We start from the raw sequence: 19,154 nt of genomic DNA on the forward strand, positions 1-19,154 counted from the left end.
TAAAATTACCTTCCCCCAAAATACAGAGTCTCTTTCGTTGTGAATAACTCACAGAGAAATCCCCAGCTGCAGGAAAAGATTTGGGGGGGGCATATTTACCCGATTCCCCCCCAAAAAGCTCTACAACTTTGGCTGCCAATATCTCCCGAGACGAGACGCGGGTGGCGCTGTGGGTTAAACCACAGAGCCTAGGGCTTGCTGATCAGAATGTCGGCGGTTCGAATCCCCGTGATGGGGTGAGCTCCCGTTGCTCGGTCCCTGCTCCTGCCCACCTAGCAGTTTGAAAGCACGTCAAAGTGCAAGTAGATAAATAGGTACCGCTCCAGCGGGAAGGTAAACGGCGTTTCCATGCACTGCTCTGGTTCGCCAGAAGCGGTTTTGTCATGCTGGCCACATGACCCGGAAGCTGCACGCCGGCTCCCTCGGCCAGTAAAGCGAGATGAGGGCCACAACCCCAGAGTCGGTCACGACTGGACCTAATGGTCAGGGGTCCCTTTACCTTTACCTCCCGAGACAGACGGACGTGAACAAACATGGCCAGAGAACCGTACTGCCAAATCTGGCAAAACTCAAATCCAGCTGTGTTTTGTTCTGTGTATTCTTTTGGCAAGCGTGGACTGAATCGAATCTCTTACCCCTACGCCCCTAACGGCCTTACCCATAGAGGAAGAGGAGGAGGATCAGAGCCGGCAGATTGGCCAAGGAGACGTATGATTTTTGCTGGAAACAGAGGAAAATCAGCACCACCAGGAGCGCCGGAACGAAATAGTTGCACTGGAAGAAGAATGAGAAGACACAAAGGCGAGTTTGGCAAGATGTTGACAAGGGAAGCCGTGGATTCTGAATATCTCCCCCTGGATTTTGGAACTCTGAACTGGTTTCCAATCTAACAGCAGACCCAGCTGGCTTGGGGACATTGGTTTCAGCGGGTCTACTCTGAGTAGGGCTTGACCGGCTGCAACACAAAAATCAGCGACCATTTGTTGTGGACAAAGGACAGCTGGACATATAAAGGGCCCCATGACCTTCAGGAGCTGAGGGCCGCATCAAACCTAAATCCGGCCCTGGCATGTTCGCTGCGGCGGCCTCGCTCCGCTGTGGCGCTTCCACTTCCGGGGCCCCCTGATCATGTCCGTGGCCCCCCCAATTTTATTTTAAACCAGATGTTTCCTTTAAAATGTAAACATCCGCCCCGATGGGCTTGTTGGCCCTCCAAAATAAAAATAAATAAATAGTAATTTATTATGGTCATAACTCAGGTTACAGACGCTTTTTCAGGTTGCACACTGTGCTGCACTCGGAAGTACCAGAATGGGTTACTTCCGGGTTTCGGCACTTGCGCATAAGCGCTAACTCACGCTTTGTGCATGCGCAGAAGCGCCGGATCGCAACCTGCGCATGTGCAGATGCGGCACTGCAGGTTCCGGACGAGCCTCCCACACAGATCTCATCCGCAACCCAAGCGTCCACTGTATTTATACCCCACCCATCTGTCTGGGTTTCCCCAGCCGCTCTGAGCGGCTTCCAACAAAATATTAAAATACAATAGTCTATTAAACATTAAAGGTAAAGGGACCCCTGACCATTAGGTCCAGTTGTGGCCGACTCTGGGGTTGCAGCGCTCATCTCGCTTTGTTGGCCGAGGGAGCCGGCGTACAGCTTCCGGATCATGTGGCCAGCAGGACTAAGCCGCTTCTGGCGAACGAGAGCAGCGCACGGAAACGCCGTTTACCTTTCCGCCAGAGCAGTACCTATTTATCTACTTGCACTTGGTATGCTTTCGAACTGCTAGGTTGGCAGGAGCAGGGACCGAGCAAGGGGAGCTCACGCCGTCATTGCGGGGATTGGAACCGCCGACCTTCTGATCGGCAAGTCCTAGGCTCTACGGTTTAACCCACAGCACCACCCGCATCCCTATTAAACATTAAAAGCTTCCCTAAACGAAAGAGGACATGTCCTGGTTTTCAAGGATGTATGGCAACCCTTGCTTCTCTCTCTTTCTTACCATATCCCAGGCGAAGTTACCCAACCAGTAGACCCCGGGCTTCATCCCGCTAACAATCTGGAGGTGTTTGGCTTTGCTGACACGCTCCTCGATGAGGAAGAGGACGAAGCTGGCCGGGACGAAGGACATGGCGAACATCACACAGATGGAGACTAGCACATCCACCGACGTGGCCATCCTGTCAGTAAGGAAAATCGGAGGAATACAGTAGAGTTGGGGAAGAGGGACCTCATCCCATCTAGTCTGACCCTCCATGATGAAGGAGGGAGATATAATAATAATAATAATAATAATAATAATAATAATAATAATAATAATAATAATAGATTTATACCCCGCACATCTGGCTGGGCTTCCCCAGCCACTCTGGGCGGCTTCAAAAAAAAAATTAAAATACTGTACTACATCAAACATTAAAAGTTTGCCTAAACAGGGCTGCCTTCAGATGTCTTCTAAAAGTCTGGTAGTTGTTGTTCTCTTTGACATCTGGTGGGAGGGAGTTCCACAGGGCAGGTGCCACCACCGAGAAGGCCCTCTGCCTGGTTCCCTGTCACTTGGCTTCTCGCAGGGAGGGAACCGCCAGAAGGCCCTCAGCGCTGGACCTCAGTGTCCGGGCAGAATGATGGGGGTGGAGACGCTCCTTCAGGTATACTGGGCCGAGGCCGTTTAGGGCTTTCAAGGTCAGCCCCAACACTTTGAATTGTGCTCTGAAACGTACTGGGAGCCAATGTAGGTCTTTCAAGACCGGTGTTATATGGTCTCAGCGGCCGCTCCCAGTCACCAGTCTAGCTGCCGCACTCTGGATTAGTTGTAGTTTCCGGGAAACAGAAGGAAACAGGGACCAAGTGAGCCCATATCTTAAACAAAAAATACCGTATTTTTTGCTCTGTAAGACTCACTTTTCCCCTCCTAGAAAGTAAGGGGAAATGTGTGTGCGTCTTATGGAGCGAATGCAGGCTTTCGCTGTGCAGCGATCCCTCTTGCTGTTCTGGCTTCTGAGATTCAGAATATTTTTTTCCTTGTTTTCCTTCTCCAAAAACTAGGTGTGTCTTGTGCGTCTTATAGAGTGAAAAATACAGTAATCTTATTTTTCACGCACACAAAAAACAAATTTTAACACAGACAGTAAGTTGCTTTATCCATCCAACCCTTTCGCAATTTCCGTACCTACTGCGTATTTATCGCCAATGCTATTCGATAAATCCGTCGTTTTAATCTATTTGTTTTAATAATTCACTCTCTGTTGCTCATCTTTCAAGCCCTGCTCGAATTCATAGCAGCTCTAAAGATTTATTTAAAATCTTTTTGCTGCTAATAAGCTCATAGCATTTGGCCATAGCCGGCGTTTGGAATGGAAGCTGGGTGGGGCAGAGACCACTCACTGCTTCTTCATGTAAATGGTGCTAGTCAGATGACTTTGGAAAGTCTACAAAGATAACAGAAATTCGACTGAAACCCTCCCCGTCTGCGTGATCCCCAGGAACCAGAATTCAGAGGCAAAACCCAACCCAATTCCCGGTTTCCACGAACGGGATCCCGTTCCCCAACTCCGAGAGCAATGGGAGCACCCGCCAAGCTTCCGTGATGTCAATCACAGCGCCCAGAGACCACCCCAACGCTTCTGCGCCATCTACTCACAGGGCCGCCTCCGAAAGCTGCTCTTTGGTCAAGTTGAGCGGGTGGTTGATGGCAGTGATGCCGTAACGCGAGGGGTCGGCCCCGGCAGGTAGGCTCGCCCGCAGGAGTCCGTTGTTCGCCACGTTGACGAAAGACACCATGGCGTGCCAACCCTTGTTGTTGAACCACACCTGTGGGCAGGATAAGGTAAAGGTAAAGGGACCCCTGACCGTCAGGTCCAGTCGTGGCCGACTCTGGGGTTGCAGCGCTCATCTCGCTTTACTGGCGGAGGGAGCCGGCGTACAGCTTCCGGGTCATGTGGCCAGCAGGACTAAGCCGCTTCTGGCAAACCAGAGCAGCGCACGGAAACGCCGTTTACCTTCCCGCCAGAGTGGTACCTATTTATCTACTTGCACTTTTGACGTGCTTTCGAACTGCTAGGTTGGCAGGAGCAGGGACCGAGAAACGGGAGCTCACCCCGTCATTGCGGGGATTCGAAGCGCTGACCTTCTGATCAGCAAGTCCTAGGCTCTGTGGTTTAACCCACAGCGCCACCCACACCCCAACATGCAGAATACCACATTATTATTATTTGTTAGTGTTTAACACCGTGTTTCTCCAACATCAACATCATTGGACTGGCCATGTTGTTGAGACGCCCGATTATCGTCTTCCAAAGCAACTCCTCTATTTCGAACTTAAGAACCAAAAGCGTAACGCTGGTGGTCAACAAAAAAGGTTTAAAGACTCTCTCAAAGCAAATCTAAAACGTAGTATGAACACCGACAACTGGGAAACACTGGCCTGCGAGCGCTCCAGTTGGAGAACAGCCTTGACCAAAGGTGTCGTGGGCTTTGAAGACACTCGAACGCAGGACGCAAGGGAGAAACGTGCTAAGAGGAAGGCACGCTTGGCAAATCCACACCGGGATCAACTCCCCCCCGGAAACGAATGTCCCCACTGTGGAAGGACGTGGCAGTGGCGTAGCGTAGGGGGTGCCAGGGGTGCCGGCCGCACCGGGCGCAACATCTGGGGGGGTGCTAGTCCAGAGGGAAGGGACAAGTTCCTTCCTCCGCCGGGCTCCCCGCCGCCACCGCCAGCCTTGCGCCCTAGCGCCGCTGCGGCTGCGCTCCACTCACTGCTCGCAGCAGCGCCGACGCCGCCACCAACGCCTGACCAGGCACGGGCAGCCTCCACACCCCCCGCCGCCGCCATCCCCTCGGCCCAGCCACAGGCGGCGGCTGCTTCTGCCAACTGGGAGGGAGGAGCCAAACCCTCCGAGAGGAAGCCGGCGGGCGGGCGAGGGTCTCCCGGCAGAAGGGGGCACCGCTGGCTCCGGCTCTCAGTGCAAGCCTCAGCCGCAGGGGGGAGGGGGCGGCGGGCGAGGACAGAGCGCGGCTGGAAGCCCCCGGACCAGGCTGGGGGGAGGAGAGGCGCTCGCCAAGCCCGGATCTGGAGCGCCTCGGAGCGCCCAAGGAGAGGAGAGGGCGGGGAGGCGCCCGAGGGGAGGGGGCTTCGGCTGCCTCGGCCCGCGGGGGCTCCGCAAATAATAAATTTAATAAATTCCTGCTGAGCCTTAAGGGGGGGTCCTTGGTTCCTTCACTCGCCCCCAGCCCCAATGGCGTAGCGTGGGGGGGTGCAGGGGGGCCGGCCGCAACATCTGGGGGGGCGCGCTCACATTCGAGTGCTAAAATCCAGGGGTTAGGGGGTGCAAATTACTTGCCTTGCCCCGGGTGCTGACAACCCATGCTACGCCACTGGGACGTGGGGATCCAGAATTGGCCTCCATAGTCACTTATGGACTCACTGTTAAGATCGTGTTTATGGAAGACAATCTTACTCGGCTACGAGGGATCGCCAAAGAAGATGAAGAATAAAATATGCAGAAGCACACCTTCACATTCTGACGTGTTCTCAGCCCCTCAACGAAGCCACTGAGGTTATTCAGAAGTCTGTCCAGAGGACCCCCCTGTGATGGGAGGGGAAAAAAGGCAGGGCGTAAATAGATCACCGTAACAACTTTCGCTATTCATTCGTTCAATACATGACCCCCAAATCTTTTTTTTTTATAATAATTTTTATTAAGGTTTTCCAAATTAAAACAAATCAAAACAAATTAAATCCAATCTATAAACTTTTTGCCAATAACTAGGACTTCCCCTCCCTACCCCCTCTTGTGTTCCAAATCTTCCAAATAAGCAATTAAATTCAACAAGTTCTTATCCCCAAGTTACACTCTTCATCAATAACCCAATTTATGCAAATTCTCATCCCCTAAGATCGATCTATACCCTTCCACAAGTTTCCCCCTTTCAAACATAGTACAGATGGAAATAAGATAAATATAAATAATAATTTTACAGCCTTTGGATTCCAATTTTCCCTCCCCTCTTTCCCCTTTGCGTTTCACCTATCCCTCCACTTCTAATATCTTCCTGGAGTTCCCACATTACACTATGTCCCCCAAATCAGCTCCTAAACATCAAACAATAAAGAAGGAAGAAGCCATTGACGAAGAAAATTGGCAAAACAAAATGCTGAACTATGCAGGACATATTAGATCATTTGAAATCCAAGAAAGAAAAAGGACATTCATTTTTTTATATATATAAAAAAGGAGACATGTTTAACACATACCATGCAAGCTTTGTGTATAGCCTTCTATATGAGATGAACTTCTAAAAGTCACTTGCAACTTTTGCTTAATGTTTAATAGACTATTGTATTTTAATATTCTGTTGGAAGCCGCCCAGAGTGGCTGAGGAAACCCAGCCAGATGAACAGGGTATAAATAATAAATTATTATTATTATTGTAACAAGATGAATAAGATTTAAAACTGGACTGTTGAGAACGTAAGGCTATGTGGACATGCGTGATTAAGTATAAAATAATGGAGCCAGGAGGAGTGGTGGAGGGAAGTCAATTAAGATTTATGGTTTAATTATTTGATTGTAATGGGCCTTTGGTGTTGTTGTTTTTTTGTTATCATAAAGTTAATAAATTGTATACAGTGGACGCTTGGGTTGAGAACGTGATCCGTGTGGGAGGCATGCTCGCAACACGCAGCGCCATGTCTGCACACGCACAGGGTGTGATTCTATGCATGTGCAAAGCACATTTAGTATCTCTGCGCATGCACGAGCGCCGAAACCCGTTCTGGTACTGGTGCGTAACCTGAAAACGCACAACCTGAAGTGTCTAACCCGAGATGTGACTGTACAGTGGTGCCTCGCAAGACGAAAATAATTCGTTCCGCGAGTCTCTTCGTCTTGCGGTTTTTTCGTCTTGCGAAGCAACCCTATTAGCGGCTTAGCAGATTAGCGCTATTAGCGGCTTAGCGGCTATTAGCGGCTTAGCGGCTATTAGCGGCTTAGAAAAAGGGGGGGAAGCGAAAAAAATCGCAAGACTCGCAAGACGTTTTCGTCTTGCGAACCAAGCCCATAGGGAAATTCGTCTTGCGAAGCACCTCCAAAATGGAAAACCCTTTCGTCTAGCGGGTTTCCGTCTTGCGAGGCATTCATCTTGCGGGGCACCACTGTATATAAAAAAAGAGATTTAGGATCACGCCGGCAGGCCGCCCTTGCTTTCCAACCACTGGCCGAGCCTCACCTCAGCGACGACAAGCCGATCGCGGATCTCTCTTGCGACGGCGGCCACCTCCAGCGGCGACGGCAGGGCCTGGAAACTGCGGGCGCCCAGGGAGAATCCGCCGTACCTTGCGAGGGCAGAGGGAGGACCGGTGTTAGCCTTGTGGGGAGAGGGCAGTGGGGTACCCCCCCCAGGAGATGAGATATCTGGGCTGAGATGGCCACTGGCTCCTAGGCTCATACAACAACAACAATCTTTATTACGGTCCAGAGACCCAACAAATTGTTACCAAGCAATACACAATTCCTACAGCCTACCTCCAGGTTAAAGAAGCATTTTGTTCAGAATATAGGGATCATTGGTTCTTGCAACCACCGATAAAAACTTGGCCACTGCTAATGTTCTAGCGTTTGTCCGGTCTTCCAATAGGAACCTGACATAGTGAGCCTCTGATTTTCCAGGGAAAGGTACCAGCAAGGGGAATATCAGTTCAGCCCTGGCTTGCTCATATTTTGCACAGTGCAGCAAAATATGATTTATGGAATCGATGTCTTGAGCACACGAGCAAAGTCTGTCCTGGTAGGGAACTCTCAACACTGCAGAAGGAAAGACGTTTAGTCTGGCTTTGGTGAAAAGCCTTCGGTAGTTTGGTACTGTCAGGTTTTTAATGTAAGGTGTTAAAGACATGCACCTATTGTACTCCTACTGCCAGCGGACTACAGACTTCGTGTGATCGAGACCCTAGGCTCATATAACATCAAGACGACCACGGTCTTCGCTCAACCCCAGGGGGGCATCTTTCGAGATGCCCTGGAAACTTCCAGTTTCCAAGCCAGGAAAGGTTCGAATGAATGAACGCCGCTTACCGTTGTTCGTTGACCCATTTTTTGGTTCGCAACCTAAAAAAAGAAGGAAACAAGATCAAAAGCGAGTTTGTGGAGAAGTAAGAAGGAAGGAAAAGGAAGGGACATTTTATCACATGTGGTGGGATTGTAACGTAATTAAAAAAAATTGGGAAATGATATACAACTCATTGAAGAAAGCATTTTTATTAGGGATTGTAGGGAAAGATCTGCCAAAAAAGCTGAAAAACATCTTCATGTATGCGACAACGGCCGCAAGCATTTTAATAGCACAAGGATGGAAGACTGAAGAAACCCCAACTAAAGAATCATGGCAAGAAAAATTGATGGCTTATGCAGAACTGGCAAAACTGACACACAAGCTACGGGACAAAGATAATTGCGACTTTAAAGATGAATGGGAACCCTTTACAAAGTATTTGAAGATGCAACAAAGCGAACTGGACTCCTTGGCTGGTTTTGAATAAACATTCACAAACTTTTTATTGATATTAATCAACTAAATAGTTTGAGGATCTATACAACTGTGTAACATGCAGAAAACAGCATTTCTAGAGAAATCAAAGACTGGAACTGAGGGAAGTCGGGGGATGGGTGGGTTCTGTGGTGGGAGGGATGAAAAATGGGGGGAAATAAGGATGATATGTTTTGTTTTAATTTTGAATAAAAAGATATTTAAAAAAAGAAGAAAGTGAGTTTGTGGCGAGCTTAACATGAGCCAACAGAGTTTTCAAACCGAACCATGGATTATTGGCTCAACACGCTGTGGCCCAGTTTGCATGCCACAGATCCTGAAGCAATTTTGATGAGTTTGTGTGTGAGAGAGAGAAGAGAGATGTATCACCCACGTACCCTTGGCGGATGACTTTTGGGTAGGTCTTCACTAGGTAATCGGAGATGTTCCTCCCGGTGAGGTTCTGGAGAATGTCACCCGTGTTTCTCGGCATCTGGAACGGGGAGTTCGGACAGGTCACCAAACCTGTGTCGCTGCAGCCTATTGCAGCTGACATAAAAAGTCAGTCTGAGGCTGTTTACACCTGGAGAGTTTGATTTACATCTCACAGAGCCCAGGAGCAAAGACCTCCAACCGCCACCCTTTTCAAGAGTGCGGATTTGCAGTTCAATACCTCTCATGTGATCTAAAGTTAAACACTCACATGTATAGTAACAGAAAACAATGGGGAATTATCAGCTCAACTTAGAGCTCAGAGTCCCTTAGAAAACCAGTTATAAATAAGAATAATAATTTATTATTTATACCCCGCCCATCTGGCTGGGTTTCCCAAGGCTGGCTCACAACAGATGAAAAACAGAATAAAACACCACACATTAAAAACTTCCCCAAACAGGGCTGCCTTCAGATGCCTTCTAAAAGCCAGATAGTTGTTTATTTCCTTGACATCTAATGGGAGGGCATTCCACAGGGCGGGCGCCACCACCGAGAAGGCCCTCTGCCTGGTTCCCTGAAACCTCACTTCTCACAGGGAGGGAACCGCCAGAAGGCCCCCGGAGCTGGACCTCAGTGTCTGGGCTGAACAATGGAGGTGGAGACACTCCTTCAGGTATACTGGGCCATTTAGGTCTTTCAAGGTCAGCACCAACACTTTGAATTGAGCCCGGAAACGGACTGGGAGCCAATGTAGGTCTTTCAGGACCGGTGTTATATTGTCTTGGCGGCCACTCCCAATCCCCAGTCTAGCTGCCGCATTCTGGATTAGTTGTAGTTTCCGGGTCACCTTCAAAGGCTGCCCCACGGAGAGCGCATTGCAGTAGTCCAAGCGGGAGATAACCAGAGCATGCACCACTCTGGCCAGACAGTCTGCAGGCAGGGAGGGTCTCATCCTGCGTATCAGATGGAGCTGGGAGACAGCTGCAGTGTCTCGTATTTCATTTCCCATTTCAGTGTGAATTAAACCAATTATACTTAATGCCAGCCTGTCATCAAAGTGGGGTGAGGGGTGTCAAGGTTTACCTGAGGAGGGGGCAGCCCCCCGGCCGTTTCGGGGCAATCCGGGAGCATCTTCCGGGACTTCCGGGAGCTGCACACACAGTCCGGGGATGGGTTGGCCGAAGTCCAGTTGCCGTTCTCAAAAAACGAAGCCAGCGCCAGCGAAACTTCCGGGGTCACGAAGTCTCGTTCGTGGGGGGGTACCGACGGGCAAGGAGCCTTCCTGGAGCCCTCAAGGCAAGCAGCAGGTTATGGGGGGATGTGGCCCCAGGTTAGTGGCCCCATTTGAATAAAATATTGAGGTGGGGGTCAGGTAAGCCGCACCCCACATAATCACATGGCAGAGCACACACACACACACACACACACTATTTGAATGGCAAGGCCCATCAACTTTGGGGACCCCCTCAAATCATCCCTAGCTAACAGGACCAGTGGTCAGGGATGATGGGAATTGTAGTCCCAAAACATCTTGCGAGCCAAGTTTGCCTATGCCTGCTTTAATAAATTAAGGTAAAGGGACCCCTGGCCGTTAGGTCCAGTCGTGGCCGACTCTGGGGTTGCGGTGCTCATCTCGCTTTACTGGCCGAGGGAGCCAGCGTACAGCTTCTGGGTCATGTGGCCAGCAGGACTAAGCCGCTTCTGGCGGACCAGAGCAGCACATGGAAACGCCGTTTACCTTCCCGCCGGAGTGGTACCTATTTATCTACTTGCACTTTGACGTGCTTTTGAACTGCTAGGTTGGCAGGAGCAGGGACCGAGCAACAGGAGCTCACCCCATCGTGGGGATTCGAACCGCCGACCTTCTGATCGGCAAGCCCTAGGCTCTGTGGTTTAACCCACAGCGCAGCCAAATCCCAGGTTTAATAAATAAATATCCTTTATTAGGCATAGTAAACCACACATTATCAAACAGACACCGTATGCGAATTGTACAAAATACGAGCTCAACATAACAAGGGCAGATCTTTAACTCCAGAGAAAATCAATTTGCATAAATATTACATTATTACAACACTACCACATCACCGATCAATTAAGAACTGCTAAAATCTCTTTATAATGGCCCAGTCTTTCTACATGGACAGCACTCAAAAAATCAGCCACTATTAATTTGATCATTCCTGTCCTAGAGCAGTTGGCAGCGTAGAATTGAGCCTATTGAGTTGTAAGGCCTCTAATAATTGTCTTCTGGCGTAAATGCCAAAATCACAAGAAAAGAAAATGTGCTCCGAAGTATCAGGTTGCTGTTTACTACGTTTGCAGAGACGCTCTGATTCTGGGAGAGCAGAATATCTTCCTCTTACTATCATCGAGGGAAACGTATTAAAGTAAGATTGTTGTTATGATGGAAAATATTGAGAAAAACCAATAAACATTACTATAAAAAACAAACCCACAGGCCAAGGTGGTTATGGAGGTTCAGGATCCAGGAAACAGATTAAATCTATGCCTGGTTTAAAGGCTGCTCTGCGAGGTACTCACAGATCCGGAAGATCCCTCACGCACTTGGTCCCGAAGCCAGGTTCACGGAGAAGAGATTCGAGGAGCCGGGAGGAGACAAGATCGCCCATCGAATCGTCACTAAGCGGCGGGGAGAAGAATGAATGAATCTTTGTTTGCGTCAGCCGTCGGCCAACGCGATAAAACAACAATACGATATACAAAGAATAGAACTAAAAAGTCAATTATACAAAATACATTTTGGGGTTTTGAATCAATGGTCAAATGGTGGATCTTATTCTGATTGCCCCAGCATAAAACCGTGCCACCTTTGCCATCACCTGCTCATCTTGGTCTGCCAAGGGAAAGGACACTGGGGCAGTGGCTGGGCGACCCAGGATGGACGATAAAAGAGGGGTGATAATCTCATTCCTCAAGTCTTTACAAAGAGGGCAAGCCAGAAGGGCATGCACCACCGATTCGGGACTGCCGTCTCCACAGGGACGTTTTTTGTGGGGGATCTGTTGGAATCGTGCCTCAAGTCCAGACGAGGGCATCTTGCGAGAGTAAAAGCACGTCTATATTTTAGAATTGCTTGGTTATGCAGATCGGGTGCCAGAGAGTGGAAATGGCAAGAAAAATAGTCATGCCATGGGCAAAATTTCCTGATTATGGCCAAGCTGTTCTGATGCTCGATATCATTTAGGTAAAGGTAAAGGGACCCCTGACCATTAGGTCCAGTCGTGGCCTACTCTGGGGTTGCGGCGCTCATCTCACTTTACTGGCCGAGGGATACTTAATTGTATTTCAGCTCAACAATTACAGCGGTACCTCGAGTTACATACGCTTCAGGTTACAGACTCCGCTAACCCAGAAATATTACCTTGAGTTAAGAACTTTGCTTCAGGGTGAGAACAGAAATCGTGTTCTGGCGGCAGCAGGAGGCCCCATTAGCTAAAGTGGTGCTTCAGGTTAAGAACAGTTTCAGGTTAAGAACAGACCTCTGGAACCAAGTACTTAACCCGAGGTACCACTGTACTTTGATAAAATACCTATTTTGCGATGTGCAAATGGCTTACGAGGTCCATCAATGACCATATAGCATATATTCAACGCAAAAAAAGTAACCATTTGTTGTGGACAAAGGACCGCTGGACATATAGAGGGCCCTGGTTCTGAGACGCACCTGACGAAGGTATATTGAGGTCCGTACATCCAGGGTTCGAGGCGCAGAGGGGGGTACTTGCCGAAAGGGGGTACGATGAGGCTGAAGAGGAGGGCAATGCAGACGAAGACCGCCGGAAGCACAATCTGCAAAAGGAGGGAGCGGGCAGATCAGTCGCAGGCAAATCGTAGAATATAACACTGGTCCTGAAGGACCTACGTTGGCTCCCAGTACGTTTCCGAGCACAATTCAAAGTGTTGGTGCTGACCATTAAAGCCCTAAATAGCCCAGTAGACCTGAAGGAGTGTCTCCACCCCCATCGTTCAGCCCGGACACCTGGGTCCATCTCCCGAGGGCCTTCTGGTGGTTCCCTCCCTGCGAGGAGTGAGGTTACAGGGAAGCAGGCAGAGGGCCTTCTCGGTGGTGGCGCCCTCCCTGTGGAACGCCCTCCCATCACGGGGAGGAGAGCCGTTACAGCTCGGTCGCACGGAAGCGCTGACAGGCCCTCTGTCCGGGATGCTTTAGCCTTTGCAAGGGGGTCGGGATGGATGACCTTCAGGGTTCCCCGTTCCAACTCTATGATTCTGCAGCCAACCCCAGAGAGAGACCCCCAGCCCCCCCACCCACCCTCCCTCCCTGGCCCACCCTCCACCCCCTTCCAAACCCAGACGAAGAGGAGTCGGGCGTTATACTTGCGCAAGAAATCCCCTGGTGCTCCTGCGGGCGTACAGAAGGCGCTTGGTGAAGAGGGCGCGGAGTTGTTGGCGCACCAGCGCCCAGCCCGTCAGCTGGCGGGAGGCCTGGACCCCCATGCCCCTCAAGAGGTCCGTCTCCTTGGCTTCTTCCGCTGCCAGAAAAAAAGGAGGGAAGCCGTGAAGCCGAAAATCCGAATAAACCCACTGTCTAAGATAATGCAACCTTCTTTATTTACAGCTGTGATCGAAACTATTCAACACACACACACACACAACCCATTGCAAATCAGTGATTTCCTTATCACATGGCTCAAAAAAACCCTGTATATATTTCCATATATTAAATAAGAGTGCCATCCGTACCGGTTATCATGGCCCTCAAGATCTAAAACATCGGTGTATTTTAATGCAATCCATTCCTTTAGCCGTACCAATCCTGCAGCCTCATAATATAATTCCAAATCTAGGAGCTCAAATCCTCCTCTCTCCCTTTTATCTCTCAACACCTGATGCTCAATTCTGGGTTTATTTCTGTTCCAGACAAATATAGCTATTTCCTTTTCCCACTAAGATAATAATAATTTATTTAATTAATTTATTTATTTATACCCCGCCCTCCCCAGCCAAGGCCAGGCTCAGGGCGGCTAAACAAGCAATAATACAAATAAGTTGAATGAATACAACTTAAAAACAACATTAAAAATATTGAAACATTAAAATGCAACCTAAAACCAAACTGGAAACGGAGTTGTTGGATTCTAAAGGTAAAAATTTGTCTAAAATGTATAATTTATTGTTGGAGTGGCACACAAAGGATGAAGAAGTTAAATCCGTGATGATGGATTGGGCAAGAGATGTGGGACATAACATAATGTTTGAAGATTGGGAAAGGTTGTGGAGGAAAGGGGTCAAGGAAAATATTATGAAAATGATGTATAATGATGTACGGAAAACCATTACAATTATATATATTGAAATTCAGTCAAGGGAATTTGAGGAAGTTACTTAACAATTTTATTGAGATTGGATTAAGTACAGTTGTGATGTGTGTTGGTTAATTTAAAATTTTGGAAAATGGATTTTTAAAAATTGAATGAAGATAATGCAACCGTCTTTATTTACAAATTGCAATTGAAACTATTCAACACACACACACACCCCACTTTAAACCAGTGATTTCCTTATCACATGGTTCAAAAACCCCTTGTATATATTCCCGTATATTAAATAAGAGTGCCATCCGTACCGGTTATCATGGCCCTCAAGATCTAAAACATTGGTGTATTTTAATGTAATCCATTCCTTTAGCCGTACCAATCCTGCGGTCTCATAATATAATTCCAAATCTAGGAGCTGAAATCCTCCTCTCTTTTATCTCTCAACACCTGATGCTCAATTCTGGGTTTATTTCCGTTCCAGACAAATATAGCTATTTCCTTTTCCCATTCCGTGAAACATTTCATTCCTCCTAAAATTGGTATCGTTTGAAACAAGAAAACCATTTTGGGCAATATGTTCATTTTTACTACTGAGATTCTTCCACAAAGGGAGAGATGGAGTTTGTCCAATCTCCCATATATTTTTAATATATCTTTCCATGTTTTAATGTAATTGTCTTCATACAGATTTGTGGTTTTAGTTGAAATCCAAACCCCCAGATATTTAACCTTATTTTTGATTTCCAAGCCTGTTCTTTCTTGCAATTCAATTTTCTCTTCCTTGCTGCAGTTTTTGCATGCATGCACAATTTTATTTTCGGCAACTCTAGCCCAGTCAGACCTAGCAAAAAGAGGCTCCTGGTTTTCCCCCTATTGTCATTTTAAACTTCTTAATTAGTTGGTTGTTTATCATTTTCCATTGAGCTTTTTTTTTTTTTTTTTTTTTTTGCAAAGCCACCGTACGTTAATAAAAGCACCATCAGCTCGTATACATTTCCAGCATTCCAAATTTCAAAAAATTCCACTGGAAAAACGTTATTGGTTGCAATCGAGATTATTCAAACCCCCTCATTACAAATGAGGTTCGTTATCAAAATTTTGCAGACTTTTCAGCCATTTGATAACTTGCATTTTCGGCCGAATATCGCCCAATTTGCAATAGGGGTAATGGAATAATTTTGATTGCAACTGCGATTAATCGATAAGCAATTAATAGATGCATCGCAACCATTGAAGAATGCACCTTATTGTTGCAAATGGAAATAATTTTAAACTGTTTTTAACACGGCGTTCTGACTGCTGTAACCTGAACCCAGGACCTTGGGGCGAAGGACGGGATTAATAATATTAATAATAATAATAATCCTGCCCCAAAGCTTCTTTTTTACCTTTCTTGAGTCCTTTGACTTAAGCGTAAAGGTGGAGGAAGGAAGGAGAGAAAGGGAGAGAGAGAGAGAAAGAAGAGAAGGAAGAAGTTAGATGCATCGCAAGCCCTCCCTCCAGGATTCGCACCCAGGACTTCCTGTACGTTGAGAAGCAAGGGGGAAACAGAAAAGCCATTCTCGTTTCAACTCCCCAATCTACGCCACACCTGCTCTATGGCAGCCATTTTGTGTGATTCCACACCTGCTCTGTGGCAGCCATTTGGTGCGATGCCAGGTGACCTCCATGGCAGCCATTTTGTGTGACACCACACCTGCTCTATGGCACCATCTTTTGTGACGCCACTCCCCCTCCATTACAGCCATCTTGCATGACGCCACACCTGCTGTATGGCAGCCATTTTGTGTGATGCCATCCCCCTTCCATGGCAGCCATTTTGTGTGACACCACACCTGCTCTATGGCACCATCTTTTGTGACGCCACTCCCCCTCCATTACAGCCATCTTGCATGACGCTACACCTGCTGTATGGCAGCCATTTTGTGTGATGCCATCCCCCTTCCATGGCAGCCATTTTGTGTGATTCCACACCTGCTCTACGGCAGCCATTTGGTGCAATGCCAGGCTACCTCAGTGGCAGCCATTTTGTGTGATGCCAGGTTACCCCAGTGGTAGCCATCTTGCATGACGCCACAAGTGCCCTATGGCACCATCTTTTGTGACGCCACTCCCCCTCCATTACAGCCATCTTGCATGACGCCACACCTGCTGTATGGCAGCCATTTTGTATGGTGCCATCCCCCTTCCATGGCAGCCATCTTGTGCGATTACACAACTGCTCTAGGGCAGCCATTTGGTGCAATGCCAGGCTACCTCAATGGCAGCTATTCTGCATGACGCCACACCTGCTCTATGGCGCCATTTTGTGTAATGCCATCCCCCTTCCATGGCAGCCATCTTGTGTGATTCCACACCCACTCTAGGGCAGCCATTTGGTGCAATGCCAGGCTACCTCAGTAGCAGCCATTTTGTGTGATGCCAGGTTACCTCCGTGGCAACCATTTTGTGTGACGCCACTCCCCCTCCATGGTGGCCATTTGGTGCAATGCCAGGTTACCTCAGTGGCAGCCATCTTGCATGACGCCACCGGTTCCAGAAACACAAATCCATTGGCGCTGCGGACAAGTTTCCACCCCGACCGGAGGGCAGCGATCCCGGAGCGGTGCGGACCTGAACCATGACAGATATCCTCTGGTGCCCAAGCAGAGGACGGCACAGAACCGACTTTTTCCGGAACCTTCCGGCACTTACCGGGCTCGGCGTCCGCTGCTTCCGCATCCTCGCTCAACGTCTGCAGGGTGTAACCAGAGGCCGGCGTGGACGTTCTGAGGTCGGCAGGGGCTGCCTCCATGTCTCCTGCCCGGGGGAAATAGAAAATATAACCCAGTTGGGAAAAAAATGGAAAAACCGAATATTCCCCAAACTGAAAATTCGGGCAGAGTTGTGATTTGTTTGTTCCGTTCAATTTAACCCCTGTGTTTCAAACAAAAGTCAGTAATATCCAAGGCAACACGATGACATATATATATATGAAATCACATAAACAGAAAACTTAGGAATCTCTGAAAGTCACCAAATATGCACATGTTTATTTGGTTTTATGTTTTCAAGAGAATCCATTAAGCTTTTGTGGCTTTCAGAGATTCCTAAGTTTTCTGTTTATGTGATTTCATATATTTCATATTATATAAAGAGTGCATATTGATATTGTATCATTGCATTTGGTCATCGTGTTGCCTTGGATATGACTATTGTTTGTTCCATTGACATACAAGACAGCTGGCCTTCACCTTACCTGTGACGTCGACATTGGTATCCTCTGCCACTTTCAAGAAAATCTGGAAGAAAAAGCAAAGTTGCGCTTTAAAACAGGGGGAGTCCCACCTCCATTCCCCCCTCTCCAAAAAACACCCCAAATCTTTGGAGAACCAGAGATCATAGGAGCTATTGCAGGCACCACAAAATACCCATTACCACAGACAGGAAAACTGACGACGTCTTTAAAAGAGGACTGGATAACAATATAGATTTAAACCTCTGGGGGAAATGATTTGAAACTGACCGCATGTCACTTACAGAAAGAGAATTATCTGAAAATGATTCCTAGAGGTTATCTGATTAGTTTTGCTTAGATACGTGTGGGAAATGCAAAGAAATGAAGAGAACCTTTCTTTTTTCATATGCGGTTGACGTGAAAAAAAAAGAAGAATACAGTGGTACCTCACAAGACGAATGCCTCGTAAGACAAAAAACTCGCAAGACGAAAGAGTTTTTCGTTTTTTGAGTTGCTTCGCAAGACGAATTTCCCTATGGGCTTGCTTCGCAAGACGAAAACGTCTTGCCAAGTTTGTTTCCTTTTTCTTAAAACCGTTAATACCCAGGGAATCCGTGCTTCGCAAGAAGAAAAATTCGCAAGACGAAAAAACTCGCGGAACGAATTAATTTCGTCTTGCAAGGTACCATTGTATCGGGAAGTGATTTACAATGAGTAAAGAAAAAGGAAAGTTTTAAATTTGCCTTCTCAAAAAGATCAGAGTCCTTTTTTACTGGGAATAAGCCAGACAGAAAACCCTAGGGGTTTTTTTTTCCAGGGGGGGGGGGAGGGAATGCAGCGGTACGCACAACCCCTGAAACATTTTGTGAATCTTTGTACTTTTGTCCATTTATTGCTTTTATTTTCCCCAATCTGAACTATAAAATGGTGATTTTCTTGAGTCAAAATGAGAGTGCCCTTAAACATTTGTGGTTTTTTAAAGGAAAAAAAGCATTGTTTGTGTGTGCAACAACAGAGGCCACTGTTTCTTTAGCCCCCAAAATGGAAAATGAGCGACATCCCAAGATAAAGCGAACTGGCAACTTAAGATATTTGGAATGCGTCTCAACAAGTGTTTGGGCGTTGCTTTTAATTTCAAGAAAAGAAGTCAGCGTTGAACGTGATTTGGCTGCAATTTAGCTCCTTTGCCACCAAACACAGGGGTACCTCGGGTTACAAACGCTTTGGGTTATGTGTTTTCAGGTTGTGGACCGCGGGAAACCTGGAAGTACCGGAAAGGGTTAGTTCCGGGTTTTGCGCATGCGCAGAAGCGCTGATCTGCTCTCTGCGCATGCGCAGAAGCGCCAAATCGCGGCAGACGTGTCGCCGCAGGTTGCGGATGTGCCTCCATCACGGATTACGTCCACAACCCGAGGTTCCACTGTATTGTAATTATATTATTAGCCTGCCGTTCTGTTTATTATATTATTAAATTATATTATATTATTAAATTGTATTATATTATTAGCGGGACGCAGGTGGCGCTGTGGGTTAAACCACAGAGCCTAGGACTTGCCGATCAGAAGGTCGGCGGTTCGAATCCCCACAATGACGGGGTGAGCTCCCGTTGCTCGGTCCCTGCTCCTGCCAACCTAGCAGTTCAAAAGCACGTCAAAGTGCAAGTAGATAAATAG

At 47.7% G+C, this 19,154-nt stretch overlaps 1 protein-coding gene and 1 long non-coding RNA gene across 4 annotated transcripts in view; one reads left to right on the forward strand and one right to left on the reverse strand.

Annotated features, from left to right (window-relative positions):
- Positions 1-19,154, forward strand: part of LOC310835891 — a 162,551-nt gene that overhangs the window by 93,231 nt on the left and 50,166 nt on the right. The window lies entirely within an intron of this gene.
- ABCA7 (ATP binding cassette subfamily A member 7) overlaps positions 1-19,154 on the reverse strand; it is an 84,475-nt gene that overhangs the window by 20,878 nt on the left and 44,443 nt on the right. For all 3 annotated transcript variants that reach the window (XM_083720135.1, XM_083720133.1, XM_083720134.1), the window contains 13 exons: positions 17,503-17,545; positions 16,959-17,063; positions 13,324-13,478; positions 12,653-12,777; positions 11,509-11,607; positions 10,048-10,246; positions 8,928-9,022; positions 8,079-8,111; positions 7,234-7,339; positions 5,517-5,591; positions 3,644-3,813; positions 2,006-2,183; positions 659-774 (listed from right to left, as the gene is read on the reverse strand). In XM_083720135.1, coding sequence (XP_083576261.1) covers positions 659-774; positions 2,006-2,183; positions 3,644-3,813; positions 5,517-5,591; positions 7,234-7,339; positions 8,079-8,111; positions 8,928-9,022; positions 10,048-10,246; positions 11,509-11,607; positions 12,653-12,777; positions 13,324-13,478; positions 16,959-17,063; positions 17,503-17,545 — 1,499 coding nt within the window. The remainder of the gene's footprint in view (positions 1-658; positions 775-2,005; positions 2,184-3,643; positions 3,814-5,516; positions 5,592-7,233; positions 7,340-8,078; positions 8,112-8,927; positions 9,023-10,047; positions 10,247-11,508; positions 11,608-12,652; positions 12,778-13,323; positions 13,479-16,958; positions 17,064-17,502; positions 17,546-19,154) is intronic.

This window comes from Podarcis gaigeae (genome assembly GCF_964106915.1).
Source record: "Podarcis gaigeae genome assembly, chromosome: 18".
In the NCBI taxonomy this organism is placed as follows: Eukaryota; Metazoa; Chordata; class Lepidosauria; order Squamata; family Lacertidae; genus Podarcis; species Podarcis gaigeae.